General features: G+C 34.7%; 1 protein-coding gene across 3 annotated transcripts in view; it reads right to left on the bottom strand.

The window, feature by feature from the left end:
- Positions 1-296: 296 nt before the first annotated feature.
- The window catches only part of BLTP3B (bridge-like lipid transfer protein family member 3B), a 76,030-nt gene continuing 53,433 nt past the window's right edge, over positions 297-22,893 (bottom strand). For 2 of the 3 annotated variants that reach the window (XM_053661602.1, XM_037160170.2), the window contains 8 exons: positions 21,177-22,675; positions 20,543-20,661; positions 16,943-17,082; positions 16,111-16,261; positions 13,952-14,205; positions 13,450-13,579; positions 5,748-5,941; positions 297-4,069 (listed from right to left, as the gene is read on the bottom strand). In XM_053661602.1, the coding sequence (XP_053517577.1) occupies positions 3,950-4,069; positions 5,748-5,941; positions 13,450-13,579; positions 13,952-14,205; positions 16,111-16,261; positions 16,943-17,082; positions 20,543-20,661; positions 21,177-22,675 (2,607 nt within the window). In that variant the 3' untranslated portion in view covers positions 297-3,949. The remainder of the gene's footprint in view (positions 4,070-5,747; positions 5,942-13,449; positions 13,580-13,951; positions 14,206-16,110; positions 16,262-16,942; positions 17,083-20,542; positions 20,662-21,176; positions 22,676-22,893) is intronic. The other variant, XM_037160171.2, reaches the window with a different exon arrangement.

Below are 22,893 nucleotides of genomic sequence, written 5' to 3'. Positions count from 1 at the left end.
CCTGTGATAAATTAACTATAGGTTCAGATATTCAAAATTCTAAACAATACAATATGGCCAATTTCTCCATTTCCCTACCTTTCCCCCTATGGATAAGGGAGTCTGTCCCTTTAAACAACCACTACCTACTTCTCAGCCTACCTTCCCCCGCCCATCAATCCAACTGAGAGGAAGAACTCAATACCTGAAAACATCCTTGGTACCTTATCCATTTTATTCTTTCAACAATTTTATTGAGCACCTACTGTGTGCCAGGCACTGTATGAGAGATAAGGAATACAAAGTTGAACGATGACAACAACAAAAACATAATTCCTGTTGTCAGGGGTTTACCATTTAGAGGGTCTACATTAACAAATACATATTACAATTACAAAAGTGTTCAAAGCTAACTAGAGATATGTGTTCATGTAATTACGTGTAACAGCAGTCTTGTTTTGTGACAGAAATAAGGGGATGAGTGGAGATCTTAAAGACAAATGGAAATTAACTAGACGATGAGTAGCGAAAGGTATTTCAAATCAAAGGAATGGCACGAACAAGTTTCCAATGTGGAAGAAGCACACTATTCTCACTTATTCCAGATACTTAAAGTGCAACCAAAGCAGAACACAAAGTAACTGAAACATGCTACACAATGAGGCTAACGAAGCAATAGCAATAGTATCTTCTACTGGGTGCTTTTTAAGGTGATGTGCCAGCTACTGGCACAGTTTTAATTTTATGAGACATTAAGTCTTTCAATGCTTAGAGTTACCATATAAAGTAAATGGTGGCCCTAATCTATGACCTTGTAGGTTACAAGATAGTTTTTTTTTTCCATCATAAGACCAATGAAAAGTCACTAAAGTATTTTAAGCTAAGGGTAAGAAAGGGATAGGTGGGCTACCTTGATTAAAACTGCACTTCAAAAACAAGAACTCTGCCTGCACCTACAGAATGAACCAAAGAGGTCCAGAGTGGCTGTAGGATGACCTGTTAGGAGGCAATTCAAGTAATTCAAGGCAAAGGTGCTGATGGTAGCCTGGATTAGAAAGGTGGTGAGAAGTGAACTAGACAAATTGGAGGGATGTTTGCAAGGTAAAATGACAAAACCTGGTAATGAATTGACAGGGGTAAGGGTAGAGAGAGAGTTAGAGAGAGAATGGTGCCTAAGGTGAATTCAAGGTTACTAGTTTGAAAAGCAGGGTGATGGTGTTGCCATTCACGGAAATAGAAGATGCTTTGAAAAACTGAGGTTAATAAAAACTTGTTAAAGAGGAAGTTATAACTCAAGTATTGAATAACAATAACGACAATAAAAAGCCACATATAATTGCCTGCAATCATATGCAGCCATTCTAACATGACTTAAAAATAATGTTCATCACAACTATTACCATAAGGTGACCTTCTGAAATTTTAAGATAAAATGAGAAAAAAAAATAAAAACAAGATACTGAGAAAATGTTTTTCACATTCACAAAATTGAAATGCAAAACACAAGTACCATTTATTTTCCCTGATCACTAATATCTCTGCTAGAGATTTAGAAAAAATATTTTCAAGATATGGCAACTTTATTTGTAATTTGCAGTCATGTAAGGACTCTGGTAAGTCTTGTATAGGCTTATTCCTATACTTCTGACCACCGAAAAGGCTGGAATTCACGGAAGCAATAAAAAATCCTCTCACTATCATTTAAGCAGTTTGAATAATACCTATCACACACACACACACCATTAAAAGTATTATATTTATCTTTAAAAGAAAAATGGATTAAAAGACAGTAAGTGATGCTCCCCACCCATGGCAAAATGTATGAATTAATGACCATATAACTGGGATTTAAGTAAAAAAAAGCAGGGTATTAATTGTGATTTCAATCAAGTTGACTTGTCTTTTCTGAGCCTTAGGGTTTTTATTTAATTTCTAAAATGTGAATAATACCTACCTCCCACATTGCTTTTGTGGAAATTACATGAGACAGTGTTTTTTGGAAGTGTTTTATGAATTTTAAATCTCTATAAAAACAGCACACACTATACATGTTTTAAAAATCCAACAAAGCACACGGAATGCTCAGATCCATATTAGTTAGCATCTCTACTGTATACGACTTTCTTGAGAAGGCCAATGGAAAAAATATTTTAAAAATTCGGCTTCTATAACACTAACTAAAATATACCACAAATTTAAAATTTACAGAGAGCAAATAGGTCAATCCTGAGAAGCAATGTCAACTCTGAAGAAGTTAACTTCTCATCAAAGCTGCTTTTCTATATGAGAGGCTGCATTTCTTGAATACGTACCATAAATCAAAAGAAAAAAGATATTAGCTATACAGCTCAAATCTTTAATTAGACCTCCCTTTTAATCTAAGACAACTACTACAAAGTTTTAGATTAACATGGTTTCACATAACTTTTAAATACTCTGAGGTAAACCATTAACAATTTAAATTTGTTCTTTGCTGTATCCTCACCTCCCAAAACAGGGCCTGTATTTTAAATCATGTCAGTGAAAATGGGTGTTACAGAAGAAAAAAAGGCCAGTACTGTTTTCAATAAAAGCTAAGTCACTCCAACACTTAAGTAACGAAACATGTGTTCTCCTCCGAGCACTCAGACACAGGGATGGCGATGTAAGTCATGCCAATAAGCAAAGCACCATAGAGCGTCGTCACATCGTTTAAAATGTTCAAGTATGTTAAAGAAAAGCAGTCCAGCTGTTTTACCTTCTACCTACGATATGTTTATGTTTAAGAATTTAAATTTTAAAATAGACCCCCACTTAGTTTAATTCTATCAGAAATATATTTTAAATCTTTAAAAGCCTCTCTTTCTCAAACACTCATGAACTTGTATTTCATAATGCATGACTGAGAGTGTCTCTTGTTGGCTTCAACCGTAACAATTCCTAGAAAATAGAATTCAGAATTTAGCAATATTATTATCATAGAAGTATATATGTCACAAAGAACTTTAATCAAAACTAGCTATATAAATTGGGTATGTGCAAACATCTACCTAAATCTGATACTACAAGAATGGTATCAAATTGGTTTCTGTATGTGTAAAGAAAATTCTCTGAAAACATTCCCCTCCTTAAACAGAGAAAAGATAAAGGTAAAGAAATCATACAAATAGTATTAATAAAAATTATTACAGTTATAAATGCTGACAAATTTAGTGGGATAGTTAAATTATTCTTTTGCTTATAACAATAAATATTTCAAGGAATGTACAAGTAATGTTTTTTAAATCAGTTGGCCTTATACTCTAATGTTTTGCTTTTTATAGTTTATGCTTTTTATTTTTACACTTATACCATCTTGTGGAAAATTATAGCTTCAACTTACACAGTTTACCCATCATTTAAAATAATTTCTTTTTCACACCTCCAAGTTACTTAATAAGTTCAGTAAGGTGATGATTTTCCAGAACTTTCAAACCCGGTATTTATATAATTTATTAATCTGATTGGATTTTTTACAGTAATTAAATAATTATAGATTTAAGTACATTATTTTAATAACATTTAAAATGTAAGCCTTTTATTTTACATTAGCCTTAAAAGCATTTGCAACTTTGTAAATAATAGTAATTATTATCTGTGGAACACAATAGATTTCATTTTTCTTTTAAAAAATGCCTATAGTGTGGTATCAAAATTAGGAAATGACAGCTTCTTTTCATTAGGCATGGAATTATTTTACCGTATGTGTTGACTTTCCCTCTATCACACCAGTTTAAAAGAGGTTTCAACTCTAAAACACAAAACAACCAAAAGATTGTAATGCTCGTACCTAGTATTTCCTAAACTGGCTTTGGAATAGTCACCACTTCATCATGTTCCATTTCATTTTATTGTTTTTTCATGAAAAGGAAATTCTCTCGCTAACTGGTAAACATCACAGCATAAATACAGCCTCCAGAGTTACAGTTTGAGCTTCGGACTGCCACTCCCACTATTCGACTGTCATCTTCTTTATATGATGAAGAAGAGCATCTTTTTCCAAGTGCGCCTCTGCAAGAGCCATTTTAGCTTTAGCCAATTCTTGCTTAAGAGATTCGTTCTCTTCCAAGAGCTGAAATGACAAATTTGAAAAATCAGAGAATTCAATAATTTTCAGAAAACACAGATAATTTATATAGTAGCTAAAGGTATGACCCTTGGAACAGTAAAAACACCCAGTGCTGGTGAAGATGCACTTATGCTGAAAACTGCCTTGAGAAGCCAGGTGGAAACACATTTCAAGCCCTTTAAAAGGTCCACAAGTTTTGACTCAGCAATTCAAAACACGAATTAAATCCTAATTTCAAAATCTAACGCTGATTTAGTTTCATTTTAATTTCTCTGGACCTTTCTGTGGCTTTAGACAGTGCTGAACTCACCTCACTTTCCTAAGTGTCTCTCCTTTTCTGCGTTTTATACCACAGCTCTTTCGTGTTTATCCCTTTCCACATGTGGGCTTTTCCTCTGCTGTTTAAGAACCTTTACATTTTAATATTCTACTAGCCTCTGGGATGGGTCACCTTCTGTTATCACTCGAGTCACTCTCTTAGGTGACTGCATGTACTGCTACGGCTCCCACTATCACACGCAGCCCGACACAGTGTAAACCACCCTCTCGAGCTTCAGACCCACATTCTGACCGTCTCATTAGGCATTTTCATCTAGATGGCCAAAAGGTGTCCCTCCTAATTAACACTTAGTTCAAGTACTTTATCCTCTTAGAACTATTCCCTAACCCCTCACTATGAAGATTTGATAAAACTAAGTACTTTCTATCCCAGAAAAATGCATTTACAGATACATCAAAATATATATATTTAGTTTCAAAGAGTTCTCAGACTTCTTTTAGTCCCATCTTAAAAATTCCTGCTTTATAAACCAAGCTGGGTACCTTCCTGTATTTCCTCAATCTCTAGTGCAGCATCGCAACAGTATGTTGTAACTACCAATCACACACTCCCGTCTTTCCCACTAGACTTTGAGTTTCTCAACAGATAAGGATGGTACACTGTTCAACTCTGTATCCTGGCTCACAGGTGACATCCAACAAACCCTGCTGAACATAAATGAAGTCATTCTGTGGTTCTACTATGCAGAATTAAACTTCTGCTGGACATTTTATTTATGATATGGCAAATACAAAAAGCAATTCAAATACTAACAAATGTTAACAGAAAGTTTAGATATGAGATTATATCCACATCCACATTACCTGCCATTAAAAGTGAATTTGAAGCATACGTATCAATATAAAAAAAAATAACTGTTAAACAATACTAGGTAAAAAACAATAAAGTATATACACTAAAATAACAAGTGTGTAATAAAATTATGGAAAAAAGCCTGAGAGGAAAATAAAGTATTAATAGCACTATTTAGGAGGTTAGAATGTACTAAAGTTGTTTTAAATATTTTTCTGAAATATTATAATATCCTTCCAACTTAAAAATAAGACATTATAAAAAAAGACATCAACGTGACTTTATTCCCCAGGAGGCATTCCAGAATGAGAAACCAGCACTCGCCCACATTCACTCCCCCATCTCCTGGTTAGAGGCAGCCCCGCTGAAGGCTGGGCCGGTTCCCATCATGCTCAACAGGCCATCCCCAACATCTAACACAGGGTGGGAGTCCACAAGAGGCACTCAGCAAAGGGTGCTTAAATAAGTAAATAACCTCTTAATTATTTAGCATGTACCATTTATTTTAATTGCTGAAACTGAAAGAGAATAAATTAGTTTACCCATTACCTGTTCCCTAGTAAAGCCAAAGGAGCACTCAACAAAGTTAACTGACTGAGGAGGCCAAGGAGCCTCAGGACTCGTCTGAGTGCCTTGCGTGACACTGTGCTGTTTCTTCAGGTCGTACTTTCCACTGGTGAGCAGCACTGATTCATGTGTGACATTTTCTTTCAAATCACTTCCAGTGTTAAGTATCTGAGAATCTGATAAAACAAATAAAATGCTCAGACCACATTTTCAAATACTTGATATATCTCATTTACTGTTATGAAAAACTAATTTTAAAACAAACATATCTCTAATAGTATGAAGACATTATTCTAAAATAGAACAACAATAAAGTCAATAAAACCAAAAGCTCATTCACTGAAAAGATAAAACAAAACTGACAAAACTTTAGTTAGATAAACCTCCCCCCAAAAGTAAAAAATGATTAGACAGGGGACACTATTATAAATCTTAATGAAATAAAAATGATTATAAAGGAATGCTATGAACAACTATATTCCAATAAATTAGATAACTGAGATGAAATAGAAAAAGTCCTAGGAAGACATAAACTACCAAAATAGACTAAGAAAGAATACACACTGTGAACAGACATACAGCAGGTGAAGAGAATGAATCAGTAATCACCAATACTACCCACAGAGAGAAGCCCAGGCCCAGATGCTTTCATTGGTGAATCCTACCCGACATTTAAGAAAATATTAACACCAAATCTTTACAAACTCTTTAAAAAATAGAAGTAACATTTCTCAATTCATTCTATGAAGCCAGTATTACCCCTATTCTAAAACCAGACATAACTAAAATCAATATGCTCATAAATATAAACCCAAAAATCCTCCACAAAATATTAGAAAACTGAATCCAGTGATATATGTATAAAAATTATATACTAGGGCCAAGTGGGATTTATCCCAGGAATGCAAGGTTGAGGTAATATCCAAAAGACAATTGCCATGATACATCACATTAACAAAATGGAACAAAAGTCACATGATTATCTCAACAGATACAGAAAAAAACATTTCACAATATCCAATGCTTTCTCATGATAAAAACACTTGGCAAATAAGAACAGAAGGGAATTTCTCAATCTGACAAAGGTTAACCACAAGAAACCCACAGCCAACACCATACTTAATGGTATAGGACTGCATGCTTCTCTGATAAAATCACAAATAACACAAGGTTGTTTGCTCTCACCACTTTCATTTAACAATGTACTAAAGGTTTTAACCAAGGCAATTAGGCAAGAAAAAGAAATAAAAGGCATCCACACTAGAAAGGAAGTAAAATTACTTCTACTCACTTATGACATAACCTTGCATATAGAAAAAAAACCAAAGAATATACTAAAAACTCTTAGAACTAATGAATGAGTTTAGCTAAGTTGCAGGATACAAGATCAATATACAAATATCACTTGTTATTCTAAACACTTATAATGAACAACCTTAAAACAGATTAAGAAAACAATTCCATTTAAACCATCATTCAAAAATAAAATGCTTAAGAATAAATTTAACAAAAATAAAAACTTCGGCTCCAAAACTTCACTGTTGAAAGAAATTAAAGACCTAAATAAATGGAAAAAATTGCATGTTCGTGGATGAAAAGACTTAATATTGTTAAGATGGCACCACTTTTCAAATTGATCTACAGCTTTAACACAATCCCTATCAAAATTGTGCTGGCTTCTTTGTAGAAATTAACAAGCTGATTCTAAAATTTACATGGTACCGCATGGAACGCAGAACAGTGAAAACAAATGCACACACACACACACACACACCTGAAGTTGGAGGACTCACACTTCCCAACTTCAGAACTTACCCCTGAACAAAATGGTAATCAAGACAGTGCAGTGCTGCTACACTGTAAATTAGATTTACAGATAAATTAAATACACTTACAAGTTCAGAAATAAACCGATTTGTCTATGGTCCTTACCAGCACACCAAATACAAAAATTAACTCAAACAGATCAAATAGCTAAACTTACAGCTAATTCTATAAAACTCTAAAAAGAAAACATAGGAGTAAATCTCATAATTTCAATGTATTCATGGATTTTTAGATATTACACCAAAAGCACAAAAGAAACGAAAGTAACAACAACAACCCAAATGAACTGCACTCTACTAAAAAAAAATTTTTTTTCATGCTTCAAGGGACACTCTGAAAAAAGTAAGAAGATAATCCACGGGATAGAAGAAAATATTTCCAAATTACATTTGATAAGGAACTTATTTCTACAATATATAATGAATTCCTGAAACCCAATAATAAAGACAAATAATCCATTTAGAGCGTAGGCAAAGGATGTGGACATTTTCCCAAAGATATACAAATAGCAAATAAAGACATAAAAAAAAATGCTTGGCATCATTAACCATTAGAAGAGTATATATCAAAACCATAATGATACCATCACTTCATACCCACTAGGTAGGATGCCTATAATCAAAGTCAGATAAAAGCAAGTGTTGGCAAAGATGTAGAGAAGTTGGAACTCTCAATATACTCTAGTGGTAAACATGCAGACCAGTGCAACCACTTTGAAAAATGGTCTGGCAGTTCCTGAAATGATTAATTTAGAGTTACCATATGTCCCAATAATTCCATTCTTAGATACATACCCAAGAGAAATGAAAACATATACACAAATGTTTATAGCTACATAATTTGCAATAGTCAAAAAACAGAAATCCAAATGTCCCATCAAGTTATGAATAAACAAAATGTAGTGTCCATAAAATGAAATTATTACTTAGCCATGCAGAAAAATAAAGTACTGATAAATGCAACTACATAAATGAATCATGAAACTATGCTAAATGAAAGAAACCAGTCACAAAAGACCATATACTGTGTAATTCCATTCGTACAAGACGTCAGGAGTAGGCAAATCCACAGACAGACAGCAGAGCAGGGGGTGCCCTGGGCTAGGGAAGGAATGGGGAGAGACTGCTAGTAGACAGAGGTTTTTTGAGGGTGATGAAAATGCTCTACAACTGACCATGATAATGACGGCACCATTAGTGAGTATACTAAATACCACTAAACTGTATACTTTGTGTGAAGGGTATGACATTAGAATTATATCTCAAAAATGTTTTTATTAGAAGTAATTATTAAAAAGGCAAGGAACATCTTTATACATCAACATTTTTTTCTTACTTTTTGGGTCAGAGAGGACATTAGATTATAAGTAATAGAAGACCGTCTCAAACTTGCTTTTTAAAAAAGAAATATATTTGCTTCTTTAACAGAGATCTCCAAGGGATGATGCTTCAGGCAGGGCTGGATACTAGGATTCATGTGTCCTCAGAACAGTATCACTTTAGGAACCTGACTCTACATCTTAGGTCTACTTTTCTTTTTCTCTGTGTGGGTTCAGTCATATGATAACAAAGGTAGCCACTGGTGACTCAAACAAGAAAGTTTCATAGCCTGTGACCCCTTAGTGTCCTCCTCAATTCACCAAAAAAATGGCTCAGAATGCTTGGGTCACAGACAAATCATTTACTAGTCACCATGTCCCAAGCACTGAAATCTTTTGATTGGCCAAGCGGGTCCTATTCTCATTTCTGTGATAAGAGTGTCATATGATTGCCAGGTTCAGTAAAATTACATGGAATGAGAGAATAACAGTATATTAAGTCAAACTGGATTGTGTAAATAAAAGAGTACTATCTGCTCAATGTAATTTCCCCCCTTAAAAAGATTCCCAGAAGGAAACAACCTCAGAAGACTGTGAGGATCCTGATGACCAGTGTTTTAAACTGTGCGTCTGAGAGTGTTGCTATTTCTTCATCGCTTAGATTTATAGGTTCCGGGGCTTTGAGCTCTTCTTGAGCCATTTTTGGTCTGTTCGTGCCCTTTAAGTGTGAGGAATGAAGCCTTGGACTCCCAGGTCGCTGGGTTGTGACACTGTATGTGGGGGCGTGGTCAGAGCGGGGAAATGGCGGCACGCTCTGCTGTTTTGCACTGCTGGGTAGGAGGGTCCCAAAGAAGTTGGACCCAAGAAGGAACACACCAAGGCACATCATCATTACATTAGCCAAGATTAAAATGAAGGAGGGAATTCTAAAAGCAGCAAGAGATAAAGGGACAGTCACCTACAAAGGAGTTCCCATTAGACTGTCAGCGGATTTCTCAAAAGAGACCTTGTAGGCAAGAAGAAGCTGGAAAGAAGTATTCCAAGTCATGAAATCCAAAGACCTACAACCAAGATTGCTCTATCCAGCAAAACTTTCATTTAGAATGGAAGGACAGATAAAGTGCTTCTCAGATAAGATCAAATTCAAGGAGTTCATCATCACCAAGCCCTTATTATATGAAATGTTAAAGGGACTTATCTAAGAAAAAGAAGTTAAAGAAGACTAAATAGCATTCCTAAAATACCATGTGATTCATTATTGGTTTTCAAACTTTTAAAGCAAAACTTTTTAAAAATTAAATATGACTCAAAACACTAAAATGAACTAAAAATAAAAGCTGAGTTACCTTGCTGTAGTAAGGATAACAGAAGACCCAGGACCTATTCTATTTAGCCTACATCTTACTACTCATGGGATTCTAAGAATAATGAAAAAGCCACTGATTAAACAACTCTAAAACCTATTTTATATCAATCACTGGGAGGTAGACTAAGGAGAGAAAGGGGGGAGAGAGGGAAGAGGAAGAAGTATGGAGAGGAGAAATGAGAGATTCGGAGAGTAAAGGAAGAAAGAGGAGGAAGGATGGAAGAGAGGGAGAGGGTGTGTATGTAAAAACAGGTAAAGAAGGAGAGAAAAGAAGGGAGAGTCATCCACTGTTTAATCTCATTTAAAAGTTCATCAGGGCTGGAGTACATTTGAGTGAATGTATCATAATCCTCTTACAGTTCGATCTTTCGGGGGACCAAGCAGACTATGTAATCTCTCGTAATGATCCATTCAATTTCACTAGTTGCACTACCTATTGTATCTTATTGTTTATTATCCCATTTTTTAAATTTGATTTGATTTGATTGATTATACCATTACAGTTGTTCTATTCCCCCCTTCATTCCCCTCCACCTTGCACCCCCCCACCCCTACCATTCCCCCCTTTAGTTTATGACCATGTGTCTCACGTCCTTTAGATTCTATATTTCCCATACTATTCTTGCCCCCCCCTATCTATTTTCTCCCCACTGTCTATGCTACTTATTTTCTGTCCTCCCCCCTTCTTCTCCTCCCACTCCCCTGTTGCTAACTCTCCATGAGATCTTCGTTTCTATGGTTCCGCTCCTGATCTAGCTGTCCTTTTAGTTTGCTTTTGTTTTAGGTGTGGTTCTTAGTAACTGTGAGTTTGCTGTCCTTTCACTGTTCATCTTTTTTATCTTCTTTTTCTTAGACAAGTCCCTTTAACATTTCATATAATAAGGGCTTGGTGATGATGAACTTGAATTTGATCTTATCTGAGAAGCACTTTATCTGTCCTTCCATTCTAAATGAAAGTTTTGCTGGATAGAGTAATCTCTTCAGAGGCTGAACAAACTAAAATGATGGTACATAAGAAGAGATTCCACGTTGGCGTTGGGGGTAGGGGGGCAGGGTATGGTCTGTTGGCACGACCTCAATCAGGGGACCAGACATCCGTATATTGGTAAGGATACGATGGCCTGTGGGTGATAAACTCCAATGGGATTTCTGGATACTAGTGCATAAAATACTGTCATAACCTAGCCTGAAATAAAAAGTTAAAGGGAAATATTATTCAATTAATAGAATATCATGAAATAACTAGAAATTTTATAAAAAGTATCGCTATAAGCAATGATTTATGTAAGAAAGTTATATGTGGTTGAAGAAGGGGAAGGGATTAGTGTAAAAACACATATGAATGCCCCCACAGACATGGACAACAGTGTGGAGATTGCCTCTGGGCCTGGGGTGGCTGGGTGGAGGGGAACAAAGGGAAATATTGGTACAACTGCAATAGCATAAACAATAACATATTTTTCAAAGAAAAAAAGAAGGGAGAAGAAGGCAGAAAGATGTGGGAAGAGAAAAGGAAGAGATAAGAAGGGAGGGAATGGGGACAGAGAGGCAAAAAGGTGGAGAAGGTAAAAAGACGGGGGGACTGGAAGGGAATGGGAAGAGAACCCGTGAACGACACGGTGACTGAAGTCTACTGCTACAGAAAAACACATTTCCTTACATTTGCTTTAAAAGAGGTTCTTCTTTCAAGTTCTTAGGACAAATTTTGATGAACAAGTCCATGCCCCTAAGGATGAAACTTGCACTGTCTTGCAGCAACATATACTTTTCCCTAGTGCAGGACCTGCCACTTACTTTCTAACTCCTTCACCTTGAACTAGTCACCTGACTTCTATAAACTTCAATTTCTTACAGTAATTTGCAAAACAGAAGTGATAAGAATACTTGTCGTAATTATTACAAAGGGTTATGGTAAGAATGAGTTTATGTTTAACGTAAAAGAACTTTATAAACTGGGAAGCATTATTCAAGTATGAATTGTTAATAGTACAACAGTAGGTGCTTAATAAATATTTGACCTCATACACTTCAACAGTTCTCTGTTTATTCAAACAGAAAATTTCTATTCATTTTTCCTTTCTGGTCATATGGACAGTCTTCTGAATTTAGATGTTATCTTTCTTTAGGTTTACCAATCAAATAAATCTTCCCACATTCCAAGTTAGGAAGCATTATGCTAATAATTTTTAGGGTGTGTATGGCAAAGAGTTGCTTACCACAGACCTTTAAAGACACAGTCTGATATAACCTATTGAGAGGTAGTCCCTCCCTCCCTTCCTCACATCCCTTTCAGTTGACTATTGATGTATAATGGCCACTGTTTCAGATGGGAATATGCCAGGCCCTATGTTTGTTGGGGAGAAAAAAATGTTGAGAGCCAGTATACAACTATTAAAAGTAATTAATGATAAATGGCATGGTATATACACACACCCCATATGTATATACACACACACGACAAACATTCTCTGTCTTCTTCGCTCATTGGTAGTCTTGTTAATAGTTACCTAATTAACTACATTTTACTGGAAGAACAAATTATAGCATATCTTTCAAATTTTCTGAAAAATTATTTCAAGTTCTTTTTAAAGTCTTTACTGCAAAATCAATAATTGTTTTAAAGACTTTCCCCAGAAGTGTGAAGTAGTATATGAAGCAAAAAAGGTATAAAAGCATGTATTGCTTCATGATGAACTTTAATCACATCCAGAACAGCTGCTAGTACACCTTAGAATATGGGTGGGGGTGGGCTGGGGAGAAAGGAGTGAAGAAAAGTATTTGGTGAAGTACCATTACCACACCAACAAACACCTATAAATAATTTTTGAAACAGCTACTAATGAGATTATTTTGAATGCTCCTGCTTGCTAAGTAAATTTGTTTCGAAAGAGGAAAAACACAGCATATCTCAAAATTTCTTAACAAGCTACTTGAGAAATCTGGGCCATTCAAAGCATTCACTGAAAACTCTTCTTAATTCTCAAAAGCAAATACCTGTAAACGACAGATGAGTTAGTTCTGAGGTAGATCCATACATAGGCAATATTTTATTACAATGCACTGAAAGTGTCCCTCAGTCATCTATTCCTATATATGAGCATACATATAACAGTGAGAAAAAATAATCGGCATGTAAATAATTAATTTCAAATTTTAGTAAGTATTCACTTGACCTGTTTTTTCATACATGCCTCTGATATGAAAGGAGCCATCATCGTTTCTCTCCACCACGAGATGGTCAATGTGGACGGTTACGGGAGCTGGTTCGAGGGACACCGTTGTGCTACTGCGAGGACTGTCATCCTGCAGGAGAAAAAGTATCAGTGTGTTGTTACTCAAGTAAATGATTAAGTTAATGCAATTATTTTCTTAAAAAACATTACTTCAGTCAATATTTTTAATGAGTTACAAATTTATCTTTAAGTGCTTTAGTTAAAATAGAGAGAAAACTGCCCATTCTATTTTGATATTTTTTTAATTCTAAGAAGAATCTTTACATCATTCATCACAAAGACTAACACATAGTGTTATTCTTTTTAAATAAATAAATAGTTTATTTACTTCAATAAATGCTGGTAAAGTATGTTACAGAGGAGACATATTCTCAGGCATGAATCAAAGTTCAGGTAGCAAAGTGAACATTTATAATACAAAAATGTGAAAAATTTAACATACTTTTAAATTTATTTTTGTGTTAGAAACTTGTATCTTCATTGGCATCACTGTTGCAACAGTTTCATCTTCCAAAAAATGTTGAATGTTCGTAAGAGAAGATGTAAGAAACTCAGTGCTAAAGTTTTCTATATGGCATTGTAGAAATCCATTTTTTTCTGCAAGCAAAGAGTGTATCACAGCACCAGGCCCACTTTCAAATCTCAGAGCAATCTCAGGAGAGGATTTGGAATGAATAACTGCTTTGTGATCAGAACCTACAGAAAAAGAACAAATCAAATTATAACTGTGATGCTACTCAAAAATGTCACTCTCGAGTATTTGTCATTAGAGGTTATTGTTGCTTTATACAACAGTAAAGCAATAATAAAGTTTTAATATTTACCTGTAATTTACCTGTGATATTTACAATATATACACAACATATCATGTGCCATCCTATTTTCAATTTTTATAGACAATATTCTATTGCAATAATGTTGACTTGTCTCTATTTTTTACTTTTTGGTAACATGAAACAATGTACCATGATATAAATCTGATACCATGCATACCTCAGATACTTAAGAGTGTGTCTGGGTACATGGCAATCTATACATTTGTAAGATAATGGATGACTGTCATGCAGAAACCGTCATGACATTTAAAGTGACTCCTAAGCCATTTCTCGACAAGTAACAAAAGACAGAAGTTTTGTACGTTCCTTATTAAAACTGGATATTAAATATTTATATTTACTTATGCCTTGCCCTTGTTCCAAAAAAGAACTTCATGTAGCTTATAAAGATATAAATACTTGAGTTCAAAAATATATTTTAGAATTTCAATGAAGCATCCACAGAATACATAATTTTTAACAAGGTAATTTTCTAGTGGAACCACTAACTAAACTGGCCCTTAAGAATAACTATTTCTTTTATTTTACCTGCCTCCCAAAACATTAGGAGGTAGCATGCACATGGCATAATCAGATAAAAAATAAGCAGAAGAAAAATAAGGACAGAAGGAAAGCGGAAAAACTAGGTAGGAAGGTTGAAAACTCAAACATTATTTAAATTTCTGTACCAAAGGGTGACCAAAAATGAGCTTTCTAGCGGCAAAGAGAAAAATATCCATTTCGCAATTCATAAAACCCATGAGCTGAAGCAAACTAGTTGTTTTGGAAAGGCAGAGCAATTTCAGTTGCTGAGGAATCAAACTTATCTGTCCTGTGTGCCCTCGTAAGAAGACGCCACTCATTAAATTCATGACAGAAAATGTTTATTTTCCTTCAGCATGGATGTGAATATGTATGGAGATGTTTTCCCCATATTAAGAAAACCAAGGGTTAATTAACCTGTTTAAAAATAAGAGCTATTTGAAACAAACAATTCAGTAAATGTTACTTTACAGTGTCTTTTACCAATCTATACCTGTATCTACACATACATACACCAATACACACTTCAGGGAGCTGAGAACCAGAAATAACTTCAAACAAAAAGAGTATCTACTTCAAGTAGAAATAAAACAAAATCTTCATTAGTCAAAAACCGCTCCTCCCTACTACTTCTTATGCCATAAAACTATTCTATGAAGGTCTTCCTATTAAAGGAATCCAAAATCCACACATTAAAGAAAAACAAACACAAGCAAACATAAACAATCAAGTACAATCTTTGTTCGTATGTTTATTAGTGTTTGAAATGTTAATGCTAAACTTTTCTTTTTCCATGGGTCCCCTTTCCCCTTCCTTTTCCTTTTCTCCCTCCCTCCTTGACTCCCTTCCTCCCTCACTTCCTTCCTGTTTGTTTTTTTTTTTATCCTTCTAACGACCAAATGAGAAAGCTGGGAAAAATAACACATTAGATAGCATTGACCATACAACCATACACTCAAGGCACTTCAAAATGAATTACTCAGTTAGGAAGACCATAAAAAAAAGGAGTAAGAGTATGGTATTAAGTGAGCTATAAAGAAAAGTGAAAAAAAACCAAACTGTGCAGCTGGAAATAATCTAAAATTGTACAATTTGAGAAGAGGTAGGGATGGGTATAAAACAACAGTCTAGTTTTGAAATTCTATGTTCGATTGTTTTTTGTATAAATAGTATGTATAAATAATACATATGTATAAAATCATTTGCGTAAAGAATAAAAGTTGAAGTCATATTAAAGTCTCACCTACTGGACGATTACTAAGGTAATGCCGAAGGCTGATATTGCCTAACTGAGCTGGTGTTACTTGGTCCACTTGAAGACAGATTTCTGTATCTTCTCCTCGTATGTCAATTTCCCCATTAACACCAGTAATTTTAAACATCACGATTGACATCTAACAATGATTGCATAAATAATGTTAGTACACCAAGTAATTAAAACAAAATTCTAAAAAAAAAACCACAGGAAACTAATACTATAACCTTTAAAAATACAACTATGGCCTAATAAACCAAATATATACTTGTGATCAAATGAATGTGGTTATCACATCATAGTCATAAACTTCAGCTCCTTTTCTTCTTAGTCAAGAGAAGAATTTTTTGACCATGAACACTAATTACATGACATTTCTGTGAGATATTATTTCCATTAAAACTGAACATATTCTCTAGGTCATCCACAGAATATTGCACTGGGTGAAGAGGGCTTAAGTAAACTAATAATATTGGTTCTGTAAAAAGCCCCTCACAGAAACCACCATCCTTACTATCAAACTGTTTCCAAGTATATTTAAATTGAAACTAAAGATTGAAAACTAAAAGATAAAAAAAGATAGAGCTTTCTCTCCTCAATACAAAACCAAAATTTTTTAAAGTAAAATTCAGAGAAAAATAATTCAGTAAGAGGGAAGAATTTTTAAGAGTACAAAGAGAATTTTCAAGAAAGAACAAAGTGAATCACCCACAATCTACGTCAATTCATTTTATACACTAATGTCTTAAAATATGAACATATTAAATATGAGATGAAGCCCGCGGCATTTCTCTTCACAGAACCTGTCTGAAATGATTACCAGGTCGTTATTTTCTTGAGCACTGTCTGAAGTCGTACTGACGGCATCTGGAGACGCTTCCCCGTAATTCTGTAGGTTTACACTGGCATTTGTGCTATCTGCTGGGCTCTGATAATTTGTACTCGAATTCTTTTTAATACCTGAAATAGTACAAGATAAACTAATAAATTTTAACCAGTTTTACAAATGATCCAAAAATATCACGATTATCTAACCAAGATGGGCTAGCCCCTTAACTCTTTCCTAAACATAGCCTTGTTTAAATTAAGCACAATAAACACAGAAAGATTATTCTGTGACTAGTTAGCAAATATTGTAACAAGGAGTAACTTCTCACCATAAAATGTTAGAGATACATAAGCCCTAAACTTAGACAGTCTAACAAGAAATCTACCGTGGAGACCACAGCCCACGTTCTCCATGCAGGCACAGTGCCTAAGGAACTAGCGGGGCTGTAGCCGGCCAGCGGGGGCCCTTCACTCTGTCCTATATCACACAGGTCCGTTCTACCCCTTACTTTTTCTTTTCAGTATTCTAAAGTAACTTCTAATTATCTTTACATGAAGTTAATGCCACTATCATCAATGCTATCATTCTCTATCCTTATCTACCTGCCTTAATTCCTCAATGTGCTGTATTTCAAGTGTTTCGAAAATTCCTGTGGTAAGATATTTTTTGAAGTGTTCATCACAGATCAATACTTTTTAAAAATACTGTTAAAATAAATTACTAGAAATTAGATTAGAAAAACCAAAGACATGGAAAACATGACCTCAATGTTTTTATTACTACATTTACTACTATATAATGAGCTGCTAACCTAGTGCCTGGCAACATAGTAGATGCTCAATAAATTATCCGCTGAAAGAATGAATAAAACTATTTTTAGTGCCAAGGAAGATATATATAAATACAACTATGGTATAAAGAGATAATAAACTCCCATTTTACAAGGAGTTCCTAACACAGTTAGGGGTTAAAGAGGCTTCCATGATAAAGTAATACTTAAGTTAAAGCAAACAAAAACAAAATAGCATTCTATGCACACGTACAAAAACCCTGAGGTGGAAAAAAAAATTGTTACCATGAAGAACCTGAAAAAAAGAATGAATATAGTAAAGTATATTTAAAGTGTAGTAAGCACATGGGAGAACAGCAGAAATGTTAAGCAAGGGCCATATCACACAGAGCACTGTCAGTGACATTAAGGTTTTTAAAGTTGTTACCTTACAGCGGTGAGAAGTTATCGGGATTAAAATTGAAGTCAACATGATAGTATTTACATTTTTAAAGAGTATTCTTCCTATGGGGTGAAGAATGAACTGAAAATTGACAAGAACCAAAGTGGGGAGATGAGATACAAGCCTATCATGGGGTCATAGCCCAGCCATGTCTTTGTTTCTCTGTATAAACATGTAAATATATATGAAAATATGCACACAAACATACCTACACATGTATGTTACAGTATATACATATAAACATATATATGTGTAGAGAAAAGGGCCTGAAAGTATACGGTATATACCAAAAGTTCAGATGGGTGTTATTTCTGGGGAAAGGTATCAAGGGACAGAGAAAGGGTGGTTTAAAGTGACACCTTCATTTTGTACTGTATTTCTATAATGTCTTCTTTTCTTACACTGAGAACATATCCATATATTTCTCAAAAAATTAAAACAAACAAAAAACAAAGCAAGTGTTCCCAATGAAAAACAATTTCTGTAACATAAAGAAAATTATTACATTTCAGGAGAATTAGGACTATATAGTCACATATTTACATGTGACACACAGCAATAATGCCTTGCTCTTTTTCTAGATCCTAATAATCTATTGCTGGAATCTATTTTAAGACAGTAATTAGAAATGCAAGCAAACTTTATGAATATTAATTATCATTCATAACTGTGAAACTATAATCATTTTATAACTGTGAAACTATAAACAATCTAACAATCCAATATCTGGGAAATTATTAAAGGTCATTTCATATATAATATTAGCAAATGCATATGTGAGATAAAAAGTCGGTTAAAAAATCATGTATGTAATATAACATCAAATATATGTGTGTATATATATATGTGAATACATATAAAAATTTATAGAATAAATGACAGTTAATATCACTAGATTGTGGAGCTTTGGAGTTCATTTATTTTTCAAATTGCAGTTGTCTTTATTTTCCAAATTGAGAGTCACTTTTATGATTTAATATTCAGAAATAACAAGAAAACACTGATGCCTTTTGAGACCAAGTAGGAATATTTTCTAAAGGGACACTTTTTAAATTAAATTTTGATCACAGAATATAAATCCTCTGCTAAAGTAGGATTTAAAACCATAAAGGGGGCAGAGAAACTAGCAATTGAGCTCTGTGAATCTAAAATAGATTTTTATGGACTGCATTAGTACCTCTTCTCCATCTCCATTTAATTGGTAGAGTATGCTGAAAAGGATATTGCCATAAATTGCCTATACAGGGTTAGGTCATGGCTTTTTCATCTCCAGACATTTCCCATGTCTAGAGAGCTAATATAGCATACTGATTGGTTAAATGCCTAGGTCCTTGGATCAGACTAGCTGAGTTCCAAATCTACTTCTGTTGCTTCCTGACTGTATACTAATTTCTTTAAGCTTCAGTTTATGAAGCTACGAGTCTTTCCTTACTGAAGATGTCTTCAACAACCAATAGGCTTATTATTCTCTATACACAAAGTAATTTGTATGTGTCTCTTGTCCCTTATGCTTCAGTGTCTGGGACAACTACTCCGTGCCCATGTTTTTATCCCTGTTCACAAAGTCCCCAATGTCTTAGTGGTTGAAATGCATATAATTCTAAGTCATTCCTCGTGGTCTTTACTGGGACATTAGGAACCTTTGTACCTGGCCGAGTATCAGGGTGTTGTCCTTATGACACCAAGGAGGTTGTGGGTTCAATCCCTGGTCAGGACACATACAAGATTCAACAACTGAATGCATAAATAAGTGGAACAACAAAATCAGTATTCCTCTCTCTCTCTCTCCCCTTCTTTCTCAAATCTATCAATAAATTAAAAAACATTTTTAAAAAGGGCAATCATGTAGTTCCATCAGATATAATCATGTAAGTAAGAGAATCCTGGTATGGAAATAAGTAGATTCAGTCTGTACTACAGTCCTAGGACCACGTAATTGAGAATCCATCCTGCTAATTAAGGTCACCTAATCAAAATTCCAGATATAGATGTCTCTGTAAGAGAGCTAGTAGCTTTAATGCTGTCTGCTTTATTGTCTATATACAATACAAATAAGAGTTAGAGTTGGCCACAAAAGAGAGAGGGGGAGGAAAGAGAGAGAGAGAGAGAAATTATCTGGTTAAAAGCAGCAACAGAACTATTATAAAATTAGGTATAATAGTTTTGGTGTATTGTGCATGTATGTGTGTATAAATAAAATGTCTTTTAGGCAATGTAATTAATTATTGAATATAATTAAAAATACTTAAACATCTAAGTATTTCTAATTATTGAATATAACTAAAAATACTTAAACATTACTTCTAAGAAATGTGTGTTCTGTGTGTGTATATATAAGTTCTTTACTGTATTGCTTTACCTTTTTCCAGAAATATATGACTATTATTTCCATCACTTTCTAACAACTGTTCCTCCAATATCATGCTGTCGAGTGAAATGGTATCCAGTGAGGTTTGTGAGGAGCTTCTTTTCACGTTCCTGTAGGAAGTACAGAGGGGAACCAGATTTGGTGGGCACCATTCCTTTAGACGTTAATAAACAAAACTACCAGAAAATCATCGCAGATGAGGTCAAAAATTCTAAAAATATTCCTAACAAAATAAAAACATGTACCGTATTTTTGGAACACAAGACACACCTAGGTTTTAGAGGAGGAAAATTTTTAAAATGTGGTAAAATATTTAATAACATAATATTTCAGCAATGTAAATGTAAACAGAACTCGACAGCATCATTAACAACCATTATTCCTCTCAAATGGTGGGGGGTGTGTCTTGTAGTCCGAAAAACACAGTATACAGTAAATGTACTTTTTAAATCATATAAGTCTAAGCTGAAAGTATTTTCATATTTTGAAAAACCTTCTCTTCCATGTGTTAACTCTGATGATGTCATGTTTTGCCATGAGGTTTTCGGTCTGAAAACAAAATATGCTCACACACACACACACACTCCAAACACCGCCCCCACCCATTCCAACACTGCATTGTTACCTTAAAGATGACTGTGATTTAAGTGTTCTAACTGTGGGTGCTTCTTCTTTACCCATTTCCAGGTTCTCAGAGAGTGAAGTTGTTTCTGGAAGCAAATCTTCAGCTTTAAAGATAGCTTCTATGGCTTCATTTCCTTTACTAGTTACACTATTTGAAAGCATGTGTTGATTACCATAATGACCAAATGGCAGCAAACCTGAATCCTCTCTGTAGTTAAAGACACTATTTGAACCTGCGTAAGTTAAGTCCTTTCTGTCGCCTGTTTCTAATCCAATTTCCCCTGAGCCACTTTTGCAAAGAATTCCAGTACTTTCATCTTCACTTATTTTCTCTAAATTTTTATCTGATAAATAATCCAGAAAAGAAATGCCTTTTTGCAGATTTGTATCACTAGCTGATTTAAAAAGCAAAGGATCCTTCAAAGGGACGTGGCTAAGGTCAACACTCATAGATCGGTTGTCTGACTTATGATTAACAGTTACACTTCTGGTTTGATTTACGCCACTAGTAACTTGTTTCTTTTTTGAAGACAAGAACTCTCCATTTTCTGCAGGCACATAATCAGAAACAGGGATCACACTTTCAGAAACGGGAGACTTGAGAGTATTTGCCTGATCCACTGGGTGTAGTAGAAGAGCCACTTCTGCACTTTTAAGTAAAATTCCAATGCAAACGGATGTCTGACTGGCAGGACTGCCAGTCACGGCTTCTACATCGCTCTTTAAGTTCTCTGAAAGCAGAACGAGTGACTCATGAAGGAAAAGCAGCAACAGATACTGGTAGTGATTGATCTGCATACTGATGTGCTTCTGAACATGAACCAGGACATGAATATCTGCATCTGATGATGAAGAGGAAAATCTTAAAAATGTGTCTGACGAAGATGTCTGACTCCCGTTTGTCAAGGGCTCGGACTCTGTACTGTAATACTCCTTCAAGAGCTTCTTCCGCTTCAACCGGCCAGTCAGATCACTAGATTCACTTTGTGATGTGTTTAGAGATATCCGATTACAAGCCTGCAGCTCTTTCTGAGACAGTGCATACCTTGTGGGTTGACAAATCCAGATGGAAAGAGGGAAAGAGTCTACAAAATTTATTGGTCGTCCTTTTCCACTTTTCATCCCTTCATAATCTATCCAAAATTGAGAAAAATACACAGCCCAAACATCTGTGGCAGCAGAAGTTTTAAGAGTGTGTTTATTCAATTTGGGAGTAATGTTTCCTTTGTAAACTTCATGCATTTTGGTATCTTGTTCATGAGCATGTCTTTGGAAGATTGGATGCAAAAGATTAAAATTGTCACCAGATTTGGGAAAGCTGGTATATGTTTTACTGAAAAAATCACAATCTTTAAAGTCTTGAAACAAGGATTCTAGATCGGAATGTCGACAGTTTGGACAGTGCCTTGTATTTGTGGCAATCATCTCAGAACTCTGAATAGAAATGGCGTGTGGTTGATCCCGATGACGCTCAGATTTCACCTCAGAAGGAATAACAAACTAAAAGAGAAAACACATTAATCTAGTCTAACTACAAATCCATATATTTTGAAGATAAACTAACCAAAAACAATACTTTTTGACATTCCCACCCAAACTACTTTCCTAACCAGACATAAAACAGTAACTTTCTCTCCCCCAAATCTTTTTTATTAAACTGAGTTTAAAGAACTGAAATAATTTACCACTAAGAAAAGGTTAAAAAACAAAGAAATGAT

The sequence above is a fragment of the Artibeus jamaicensis genome, unplaced genomic scaffold (genome assembly GCF_021234435.1).
Source record: "Artibeus jamaicensis isolate MK-2021 breed Jamaican fruit bat unplaced genomic scaffold, CSHL_Jam_final contig_233, whole genome shotgun sequence".
Taxonomy (NCBI): domain Eukaryota; kingdom Metazoa; phylum Chordata; class Mammalia; order Chiroptera; family Phyllostomidae; genus Artibeus; species Artibeus jamaicensis.
Note: the sequence above shows the minus strand (reverse complement) of the source record. Positions and strands in the feature narration are given on the sequence as shown.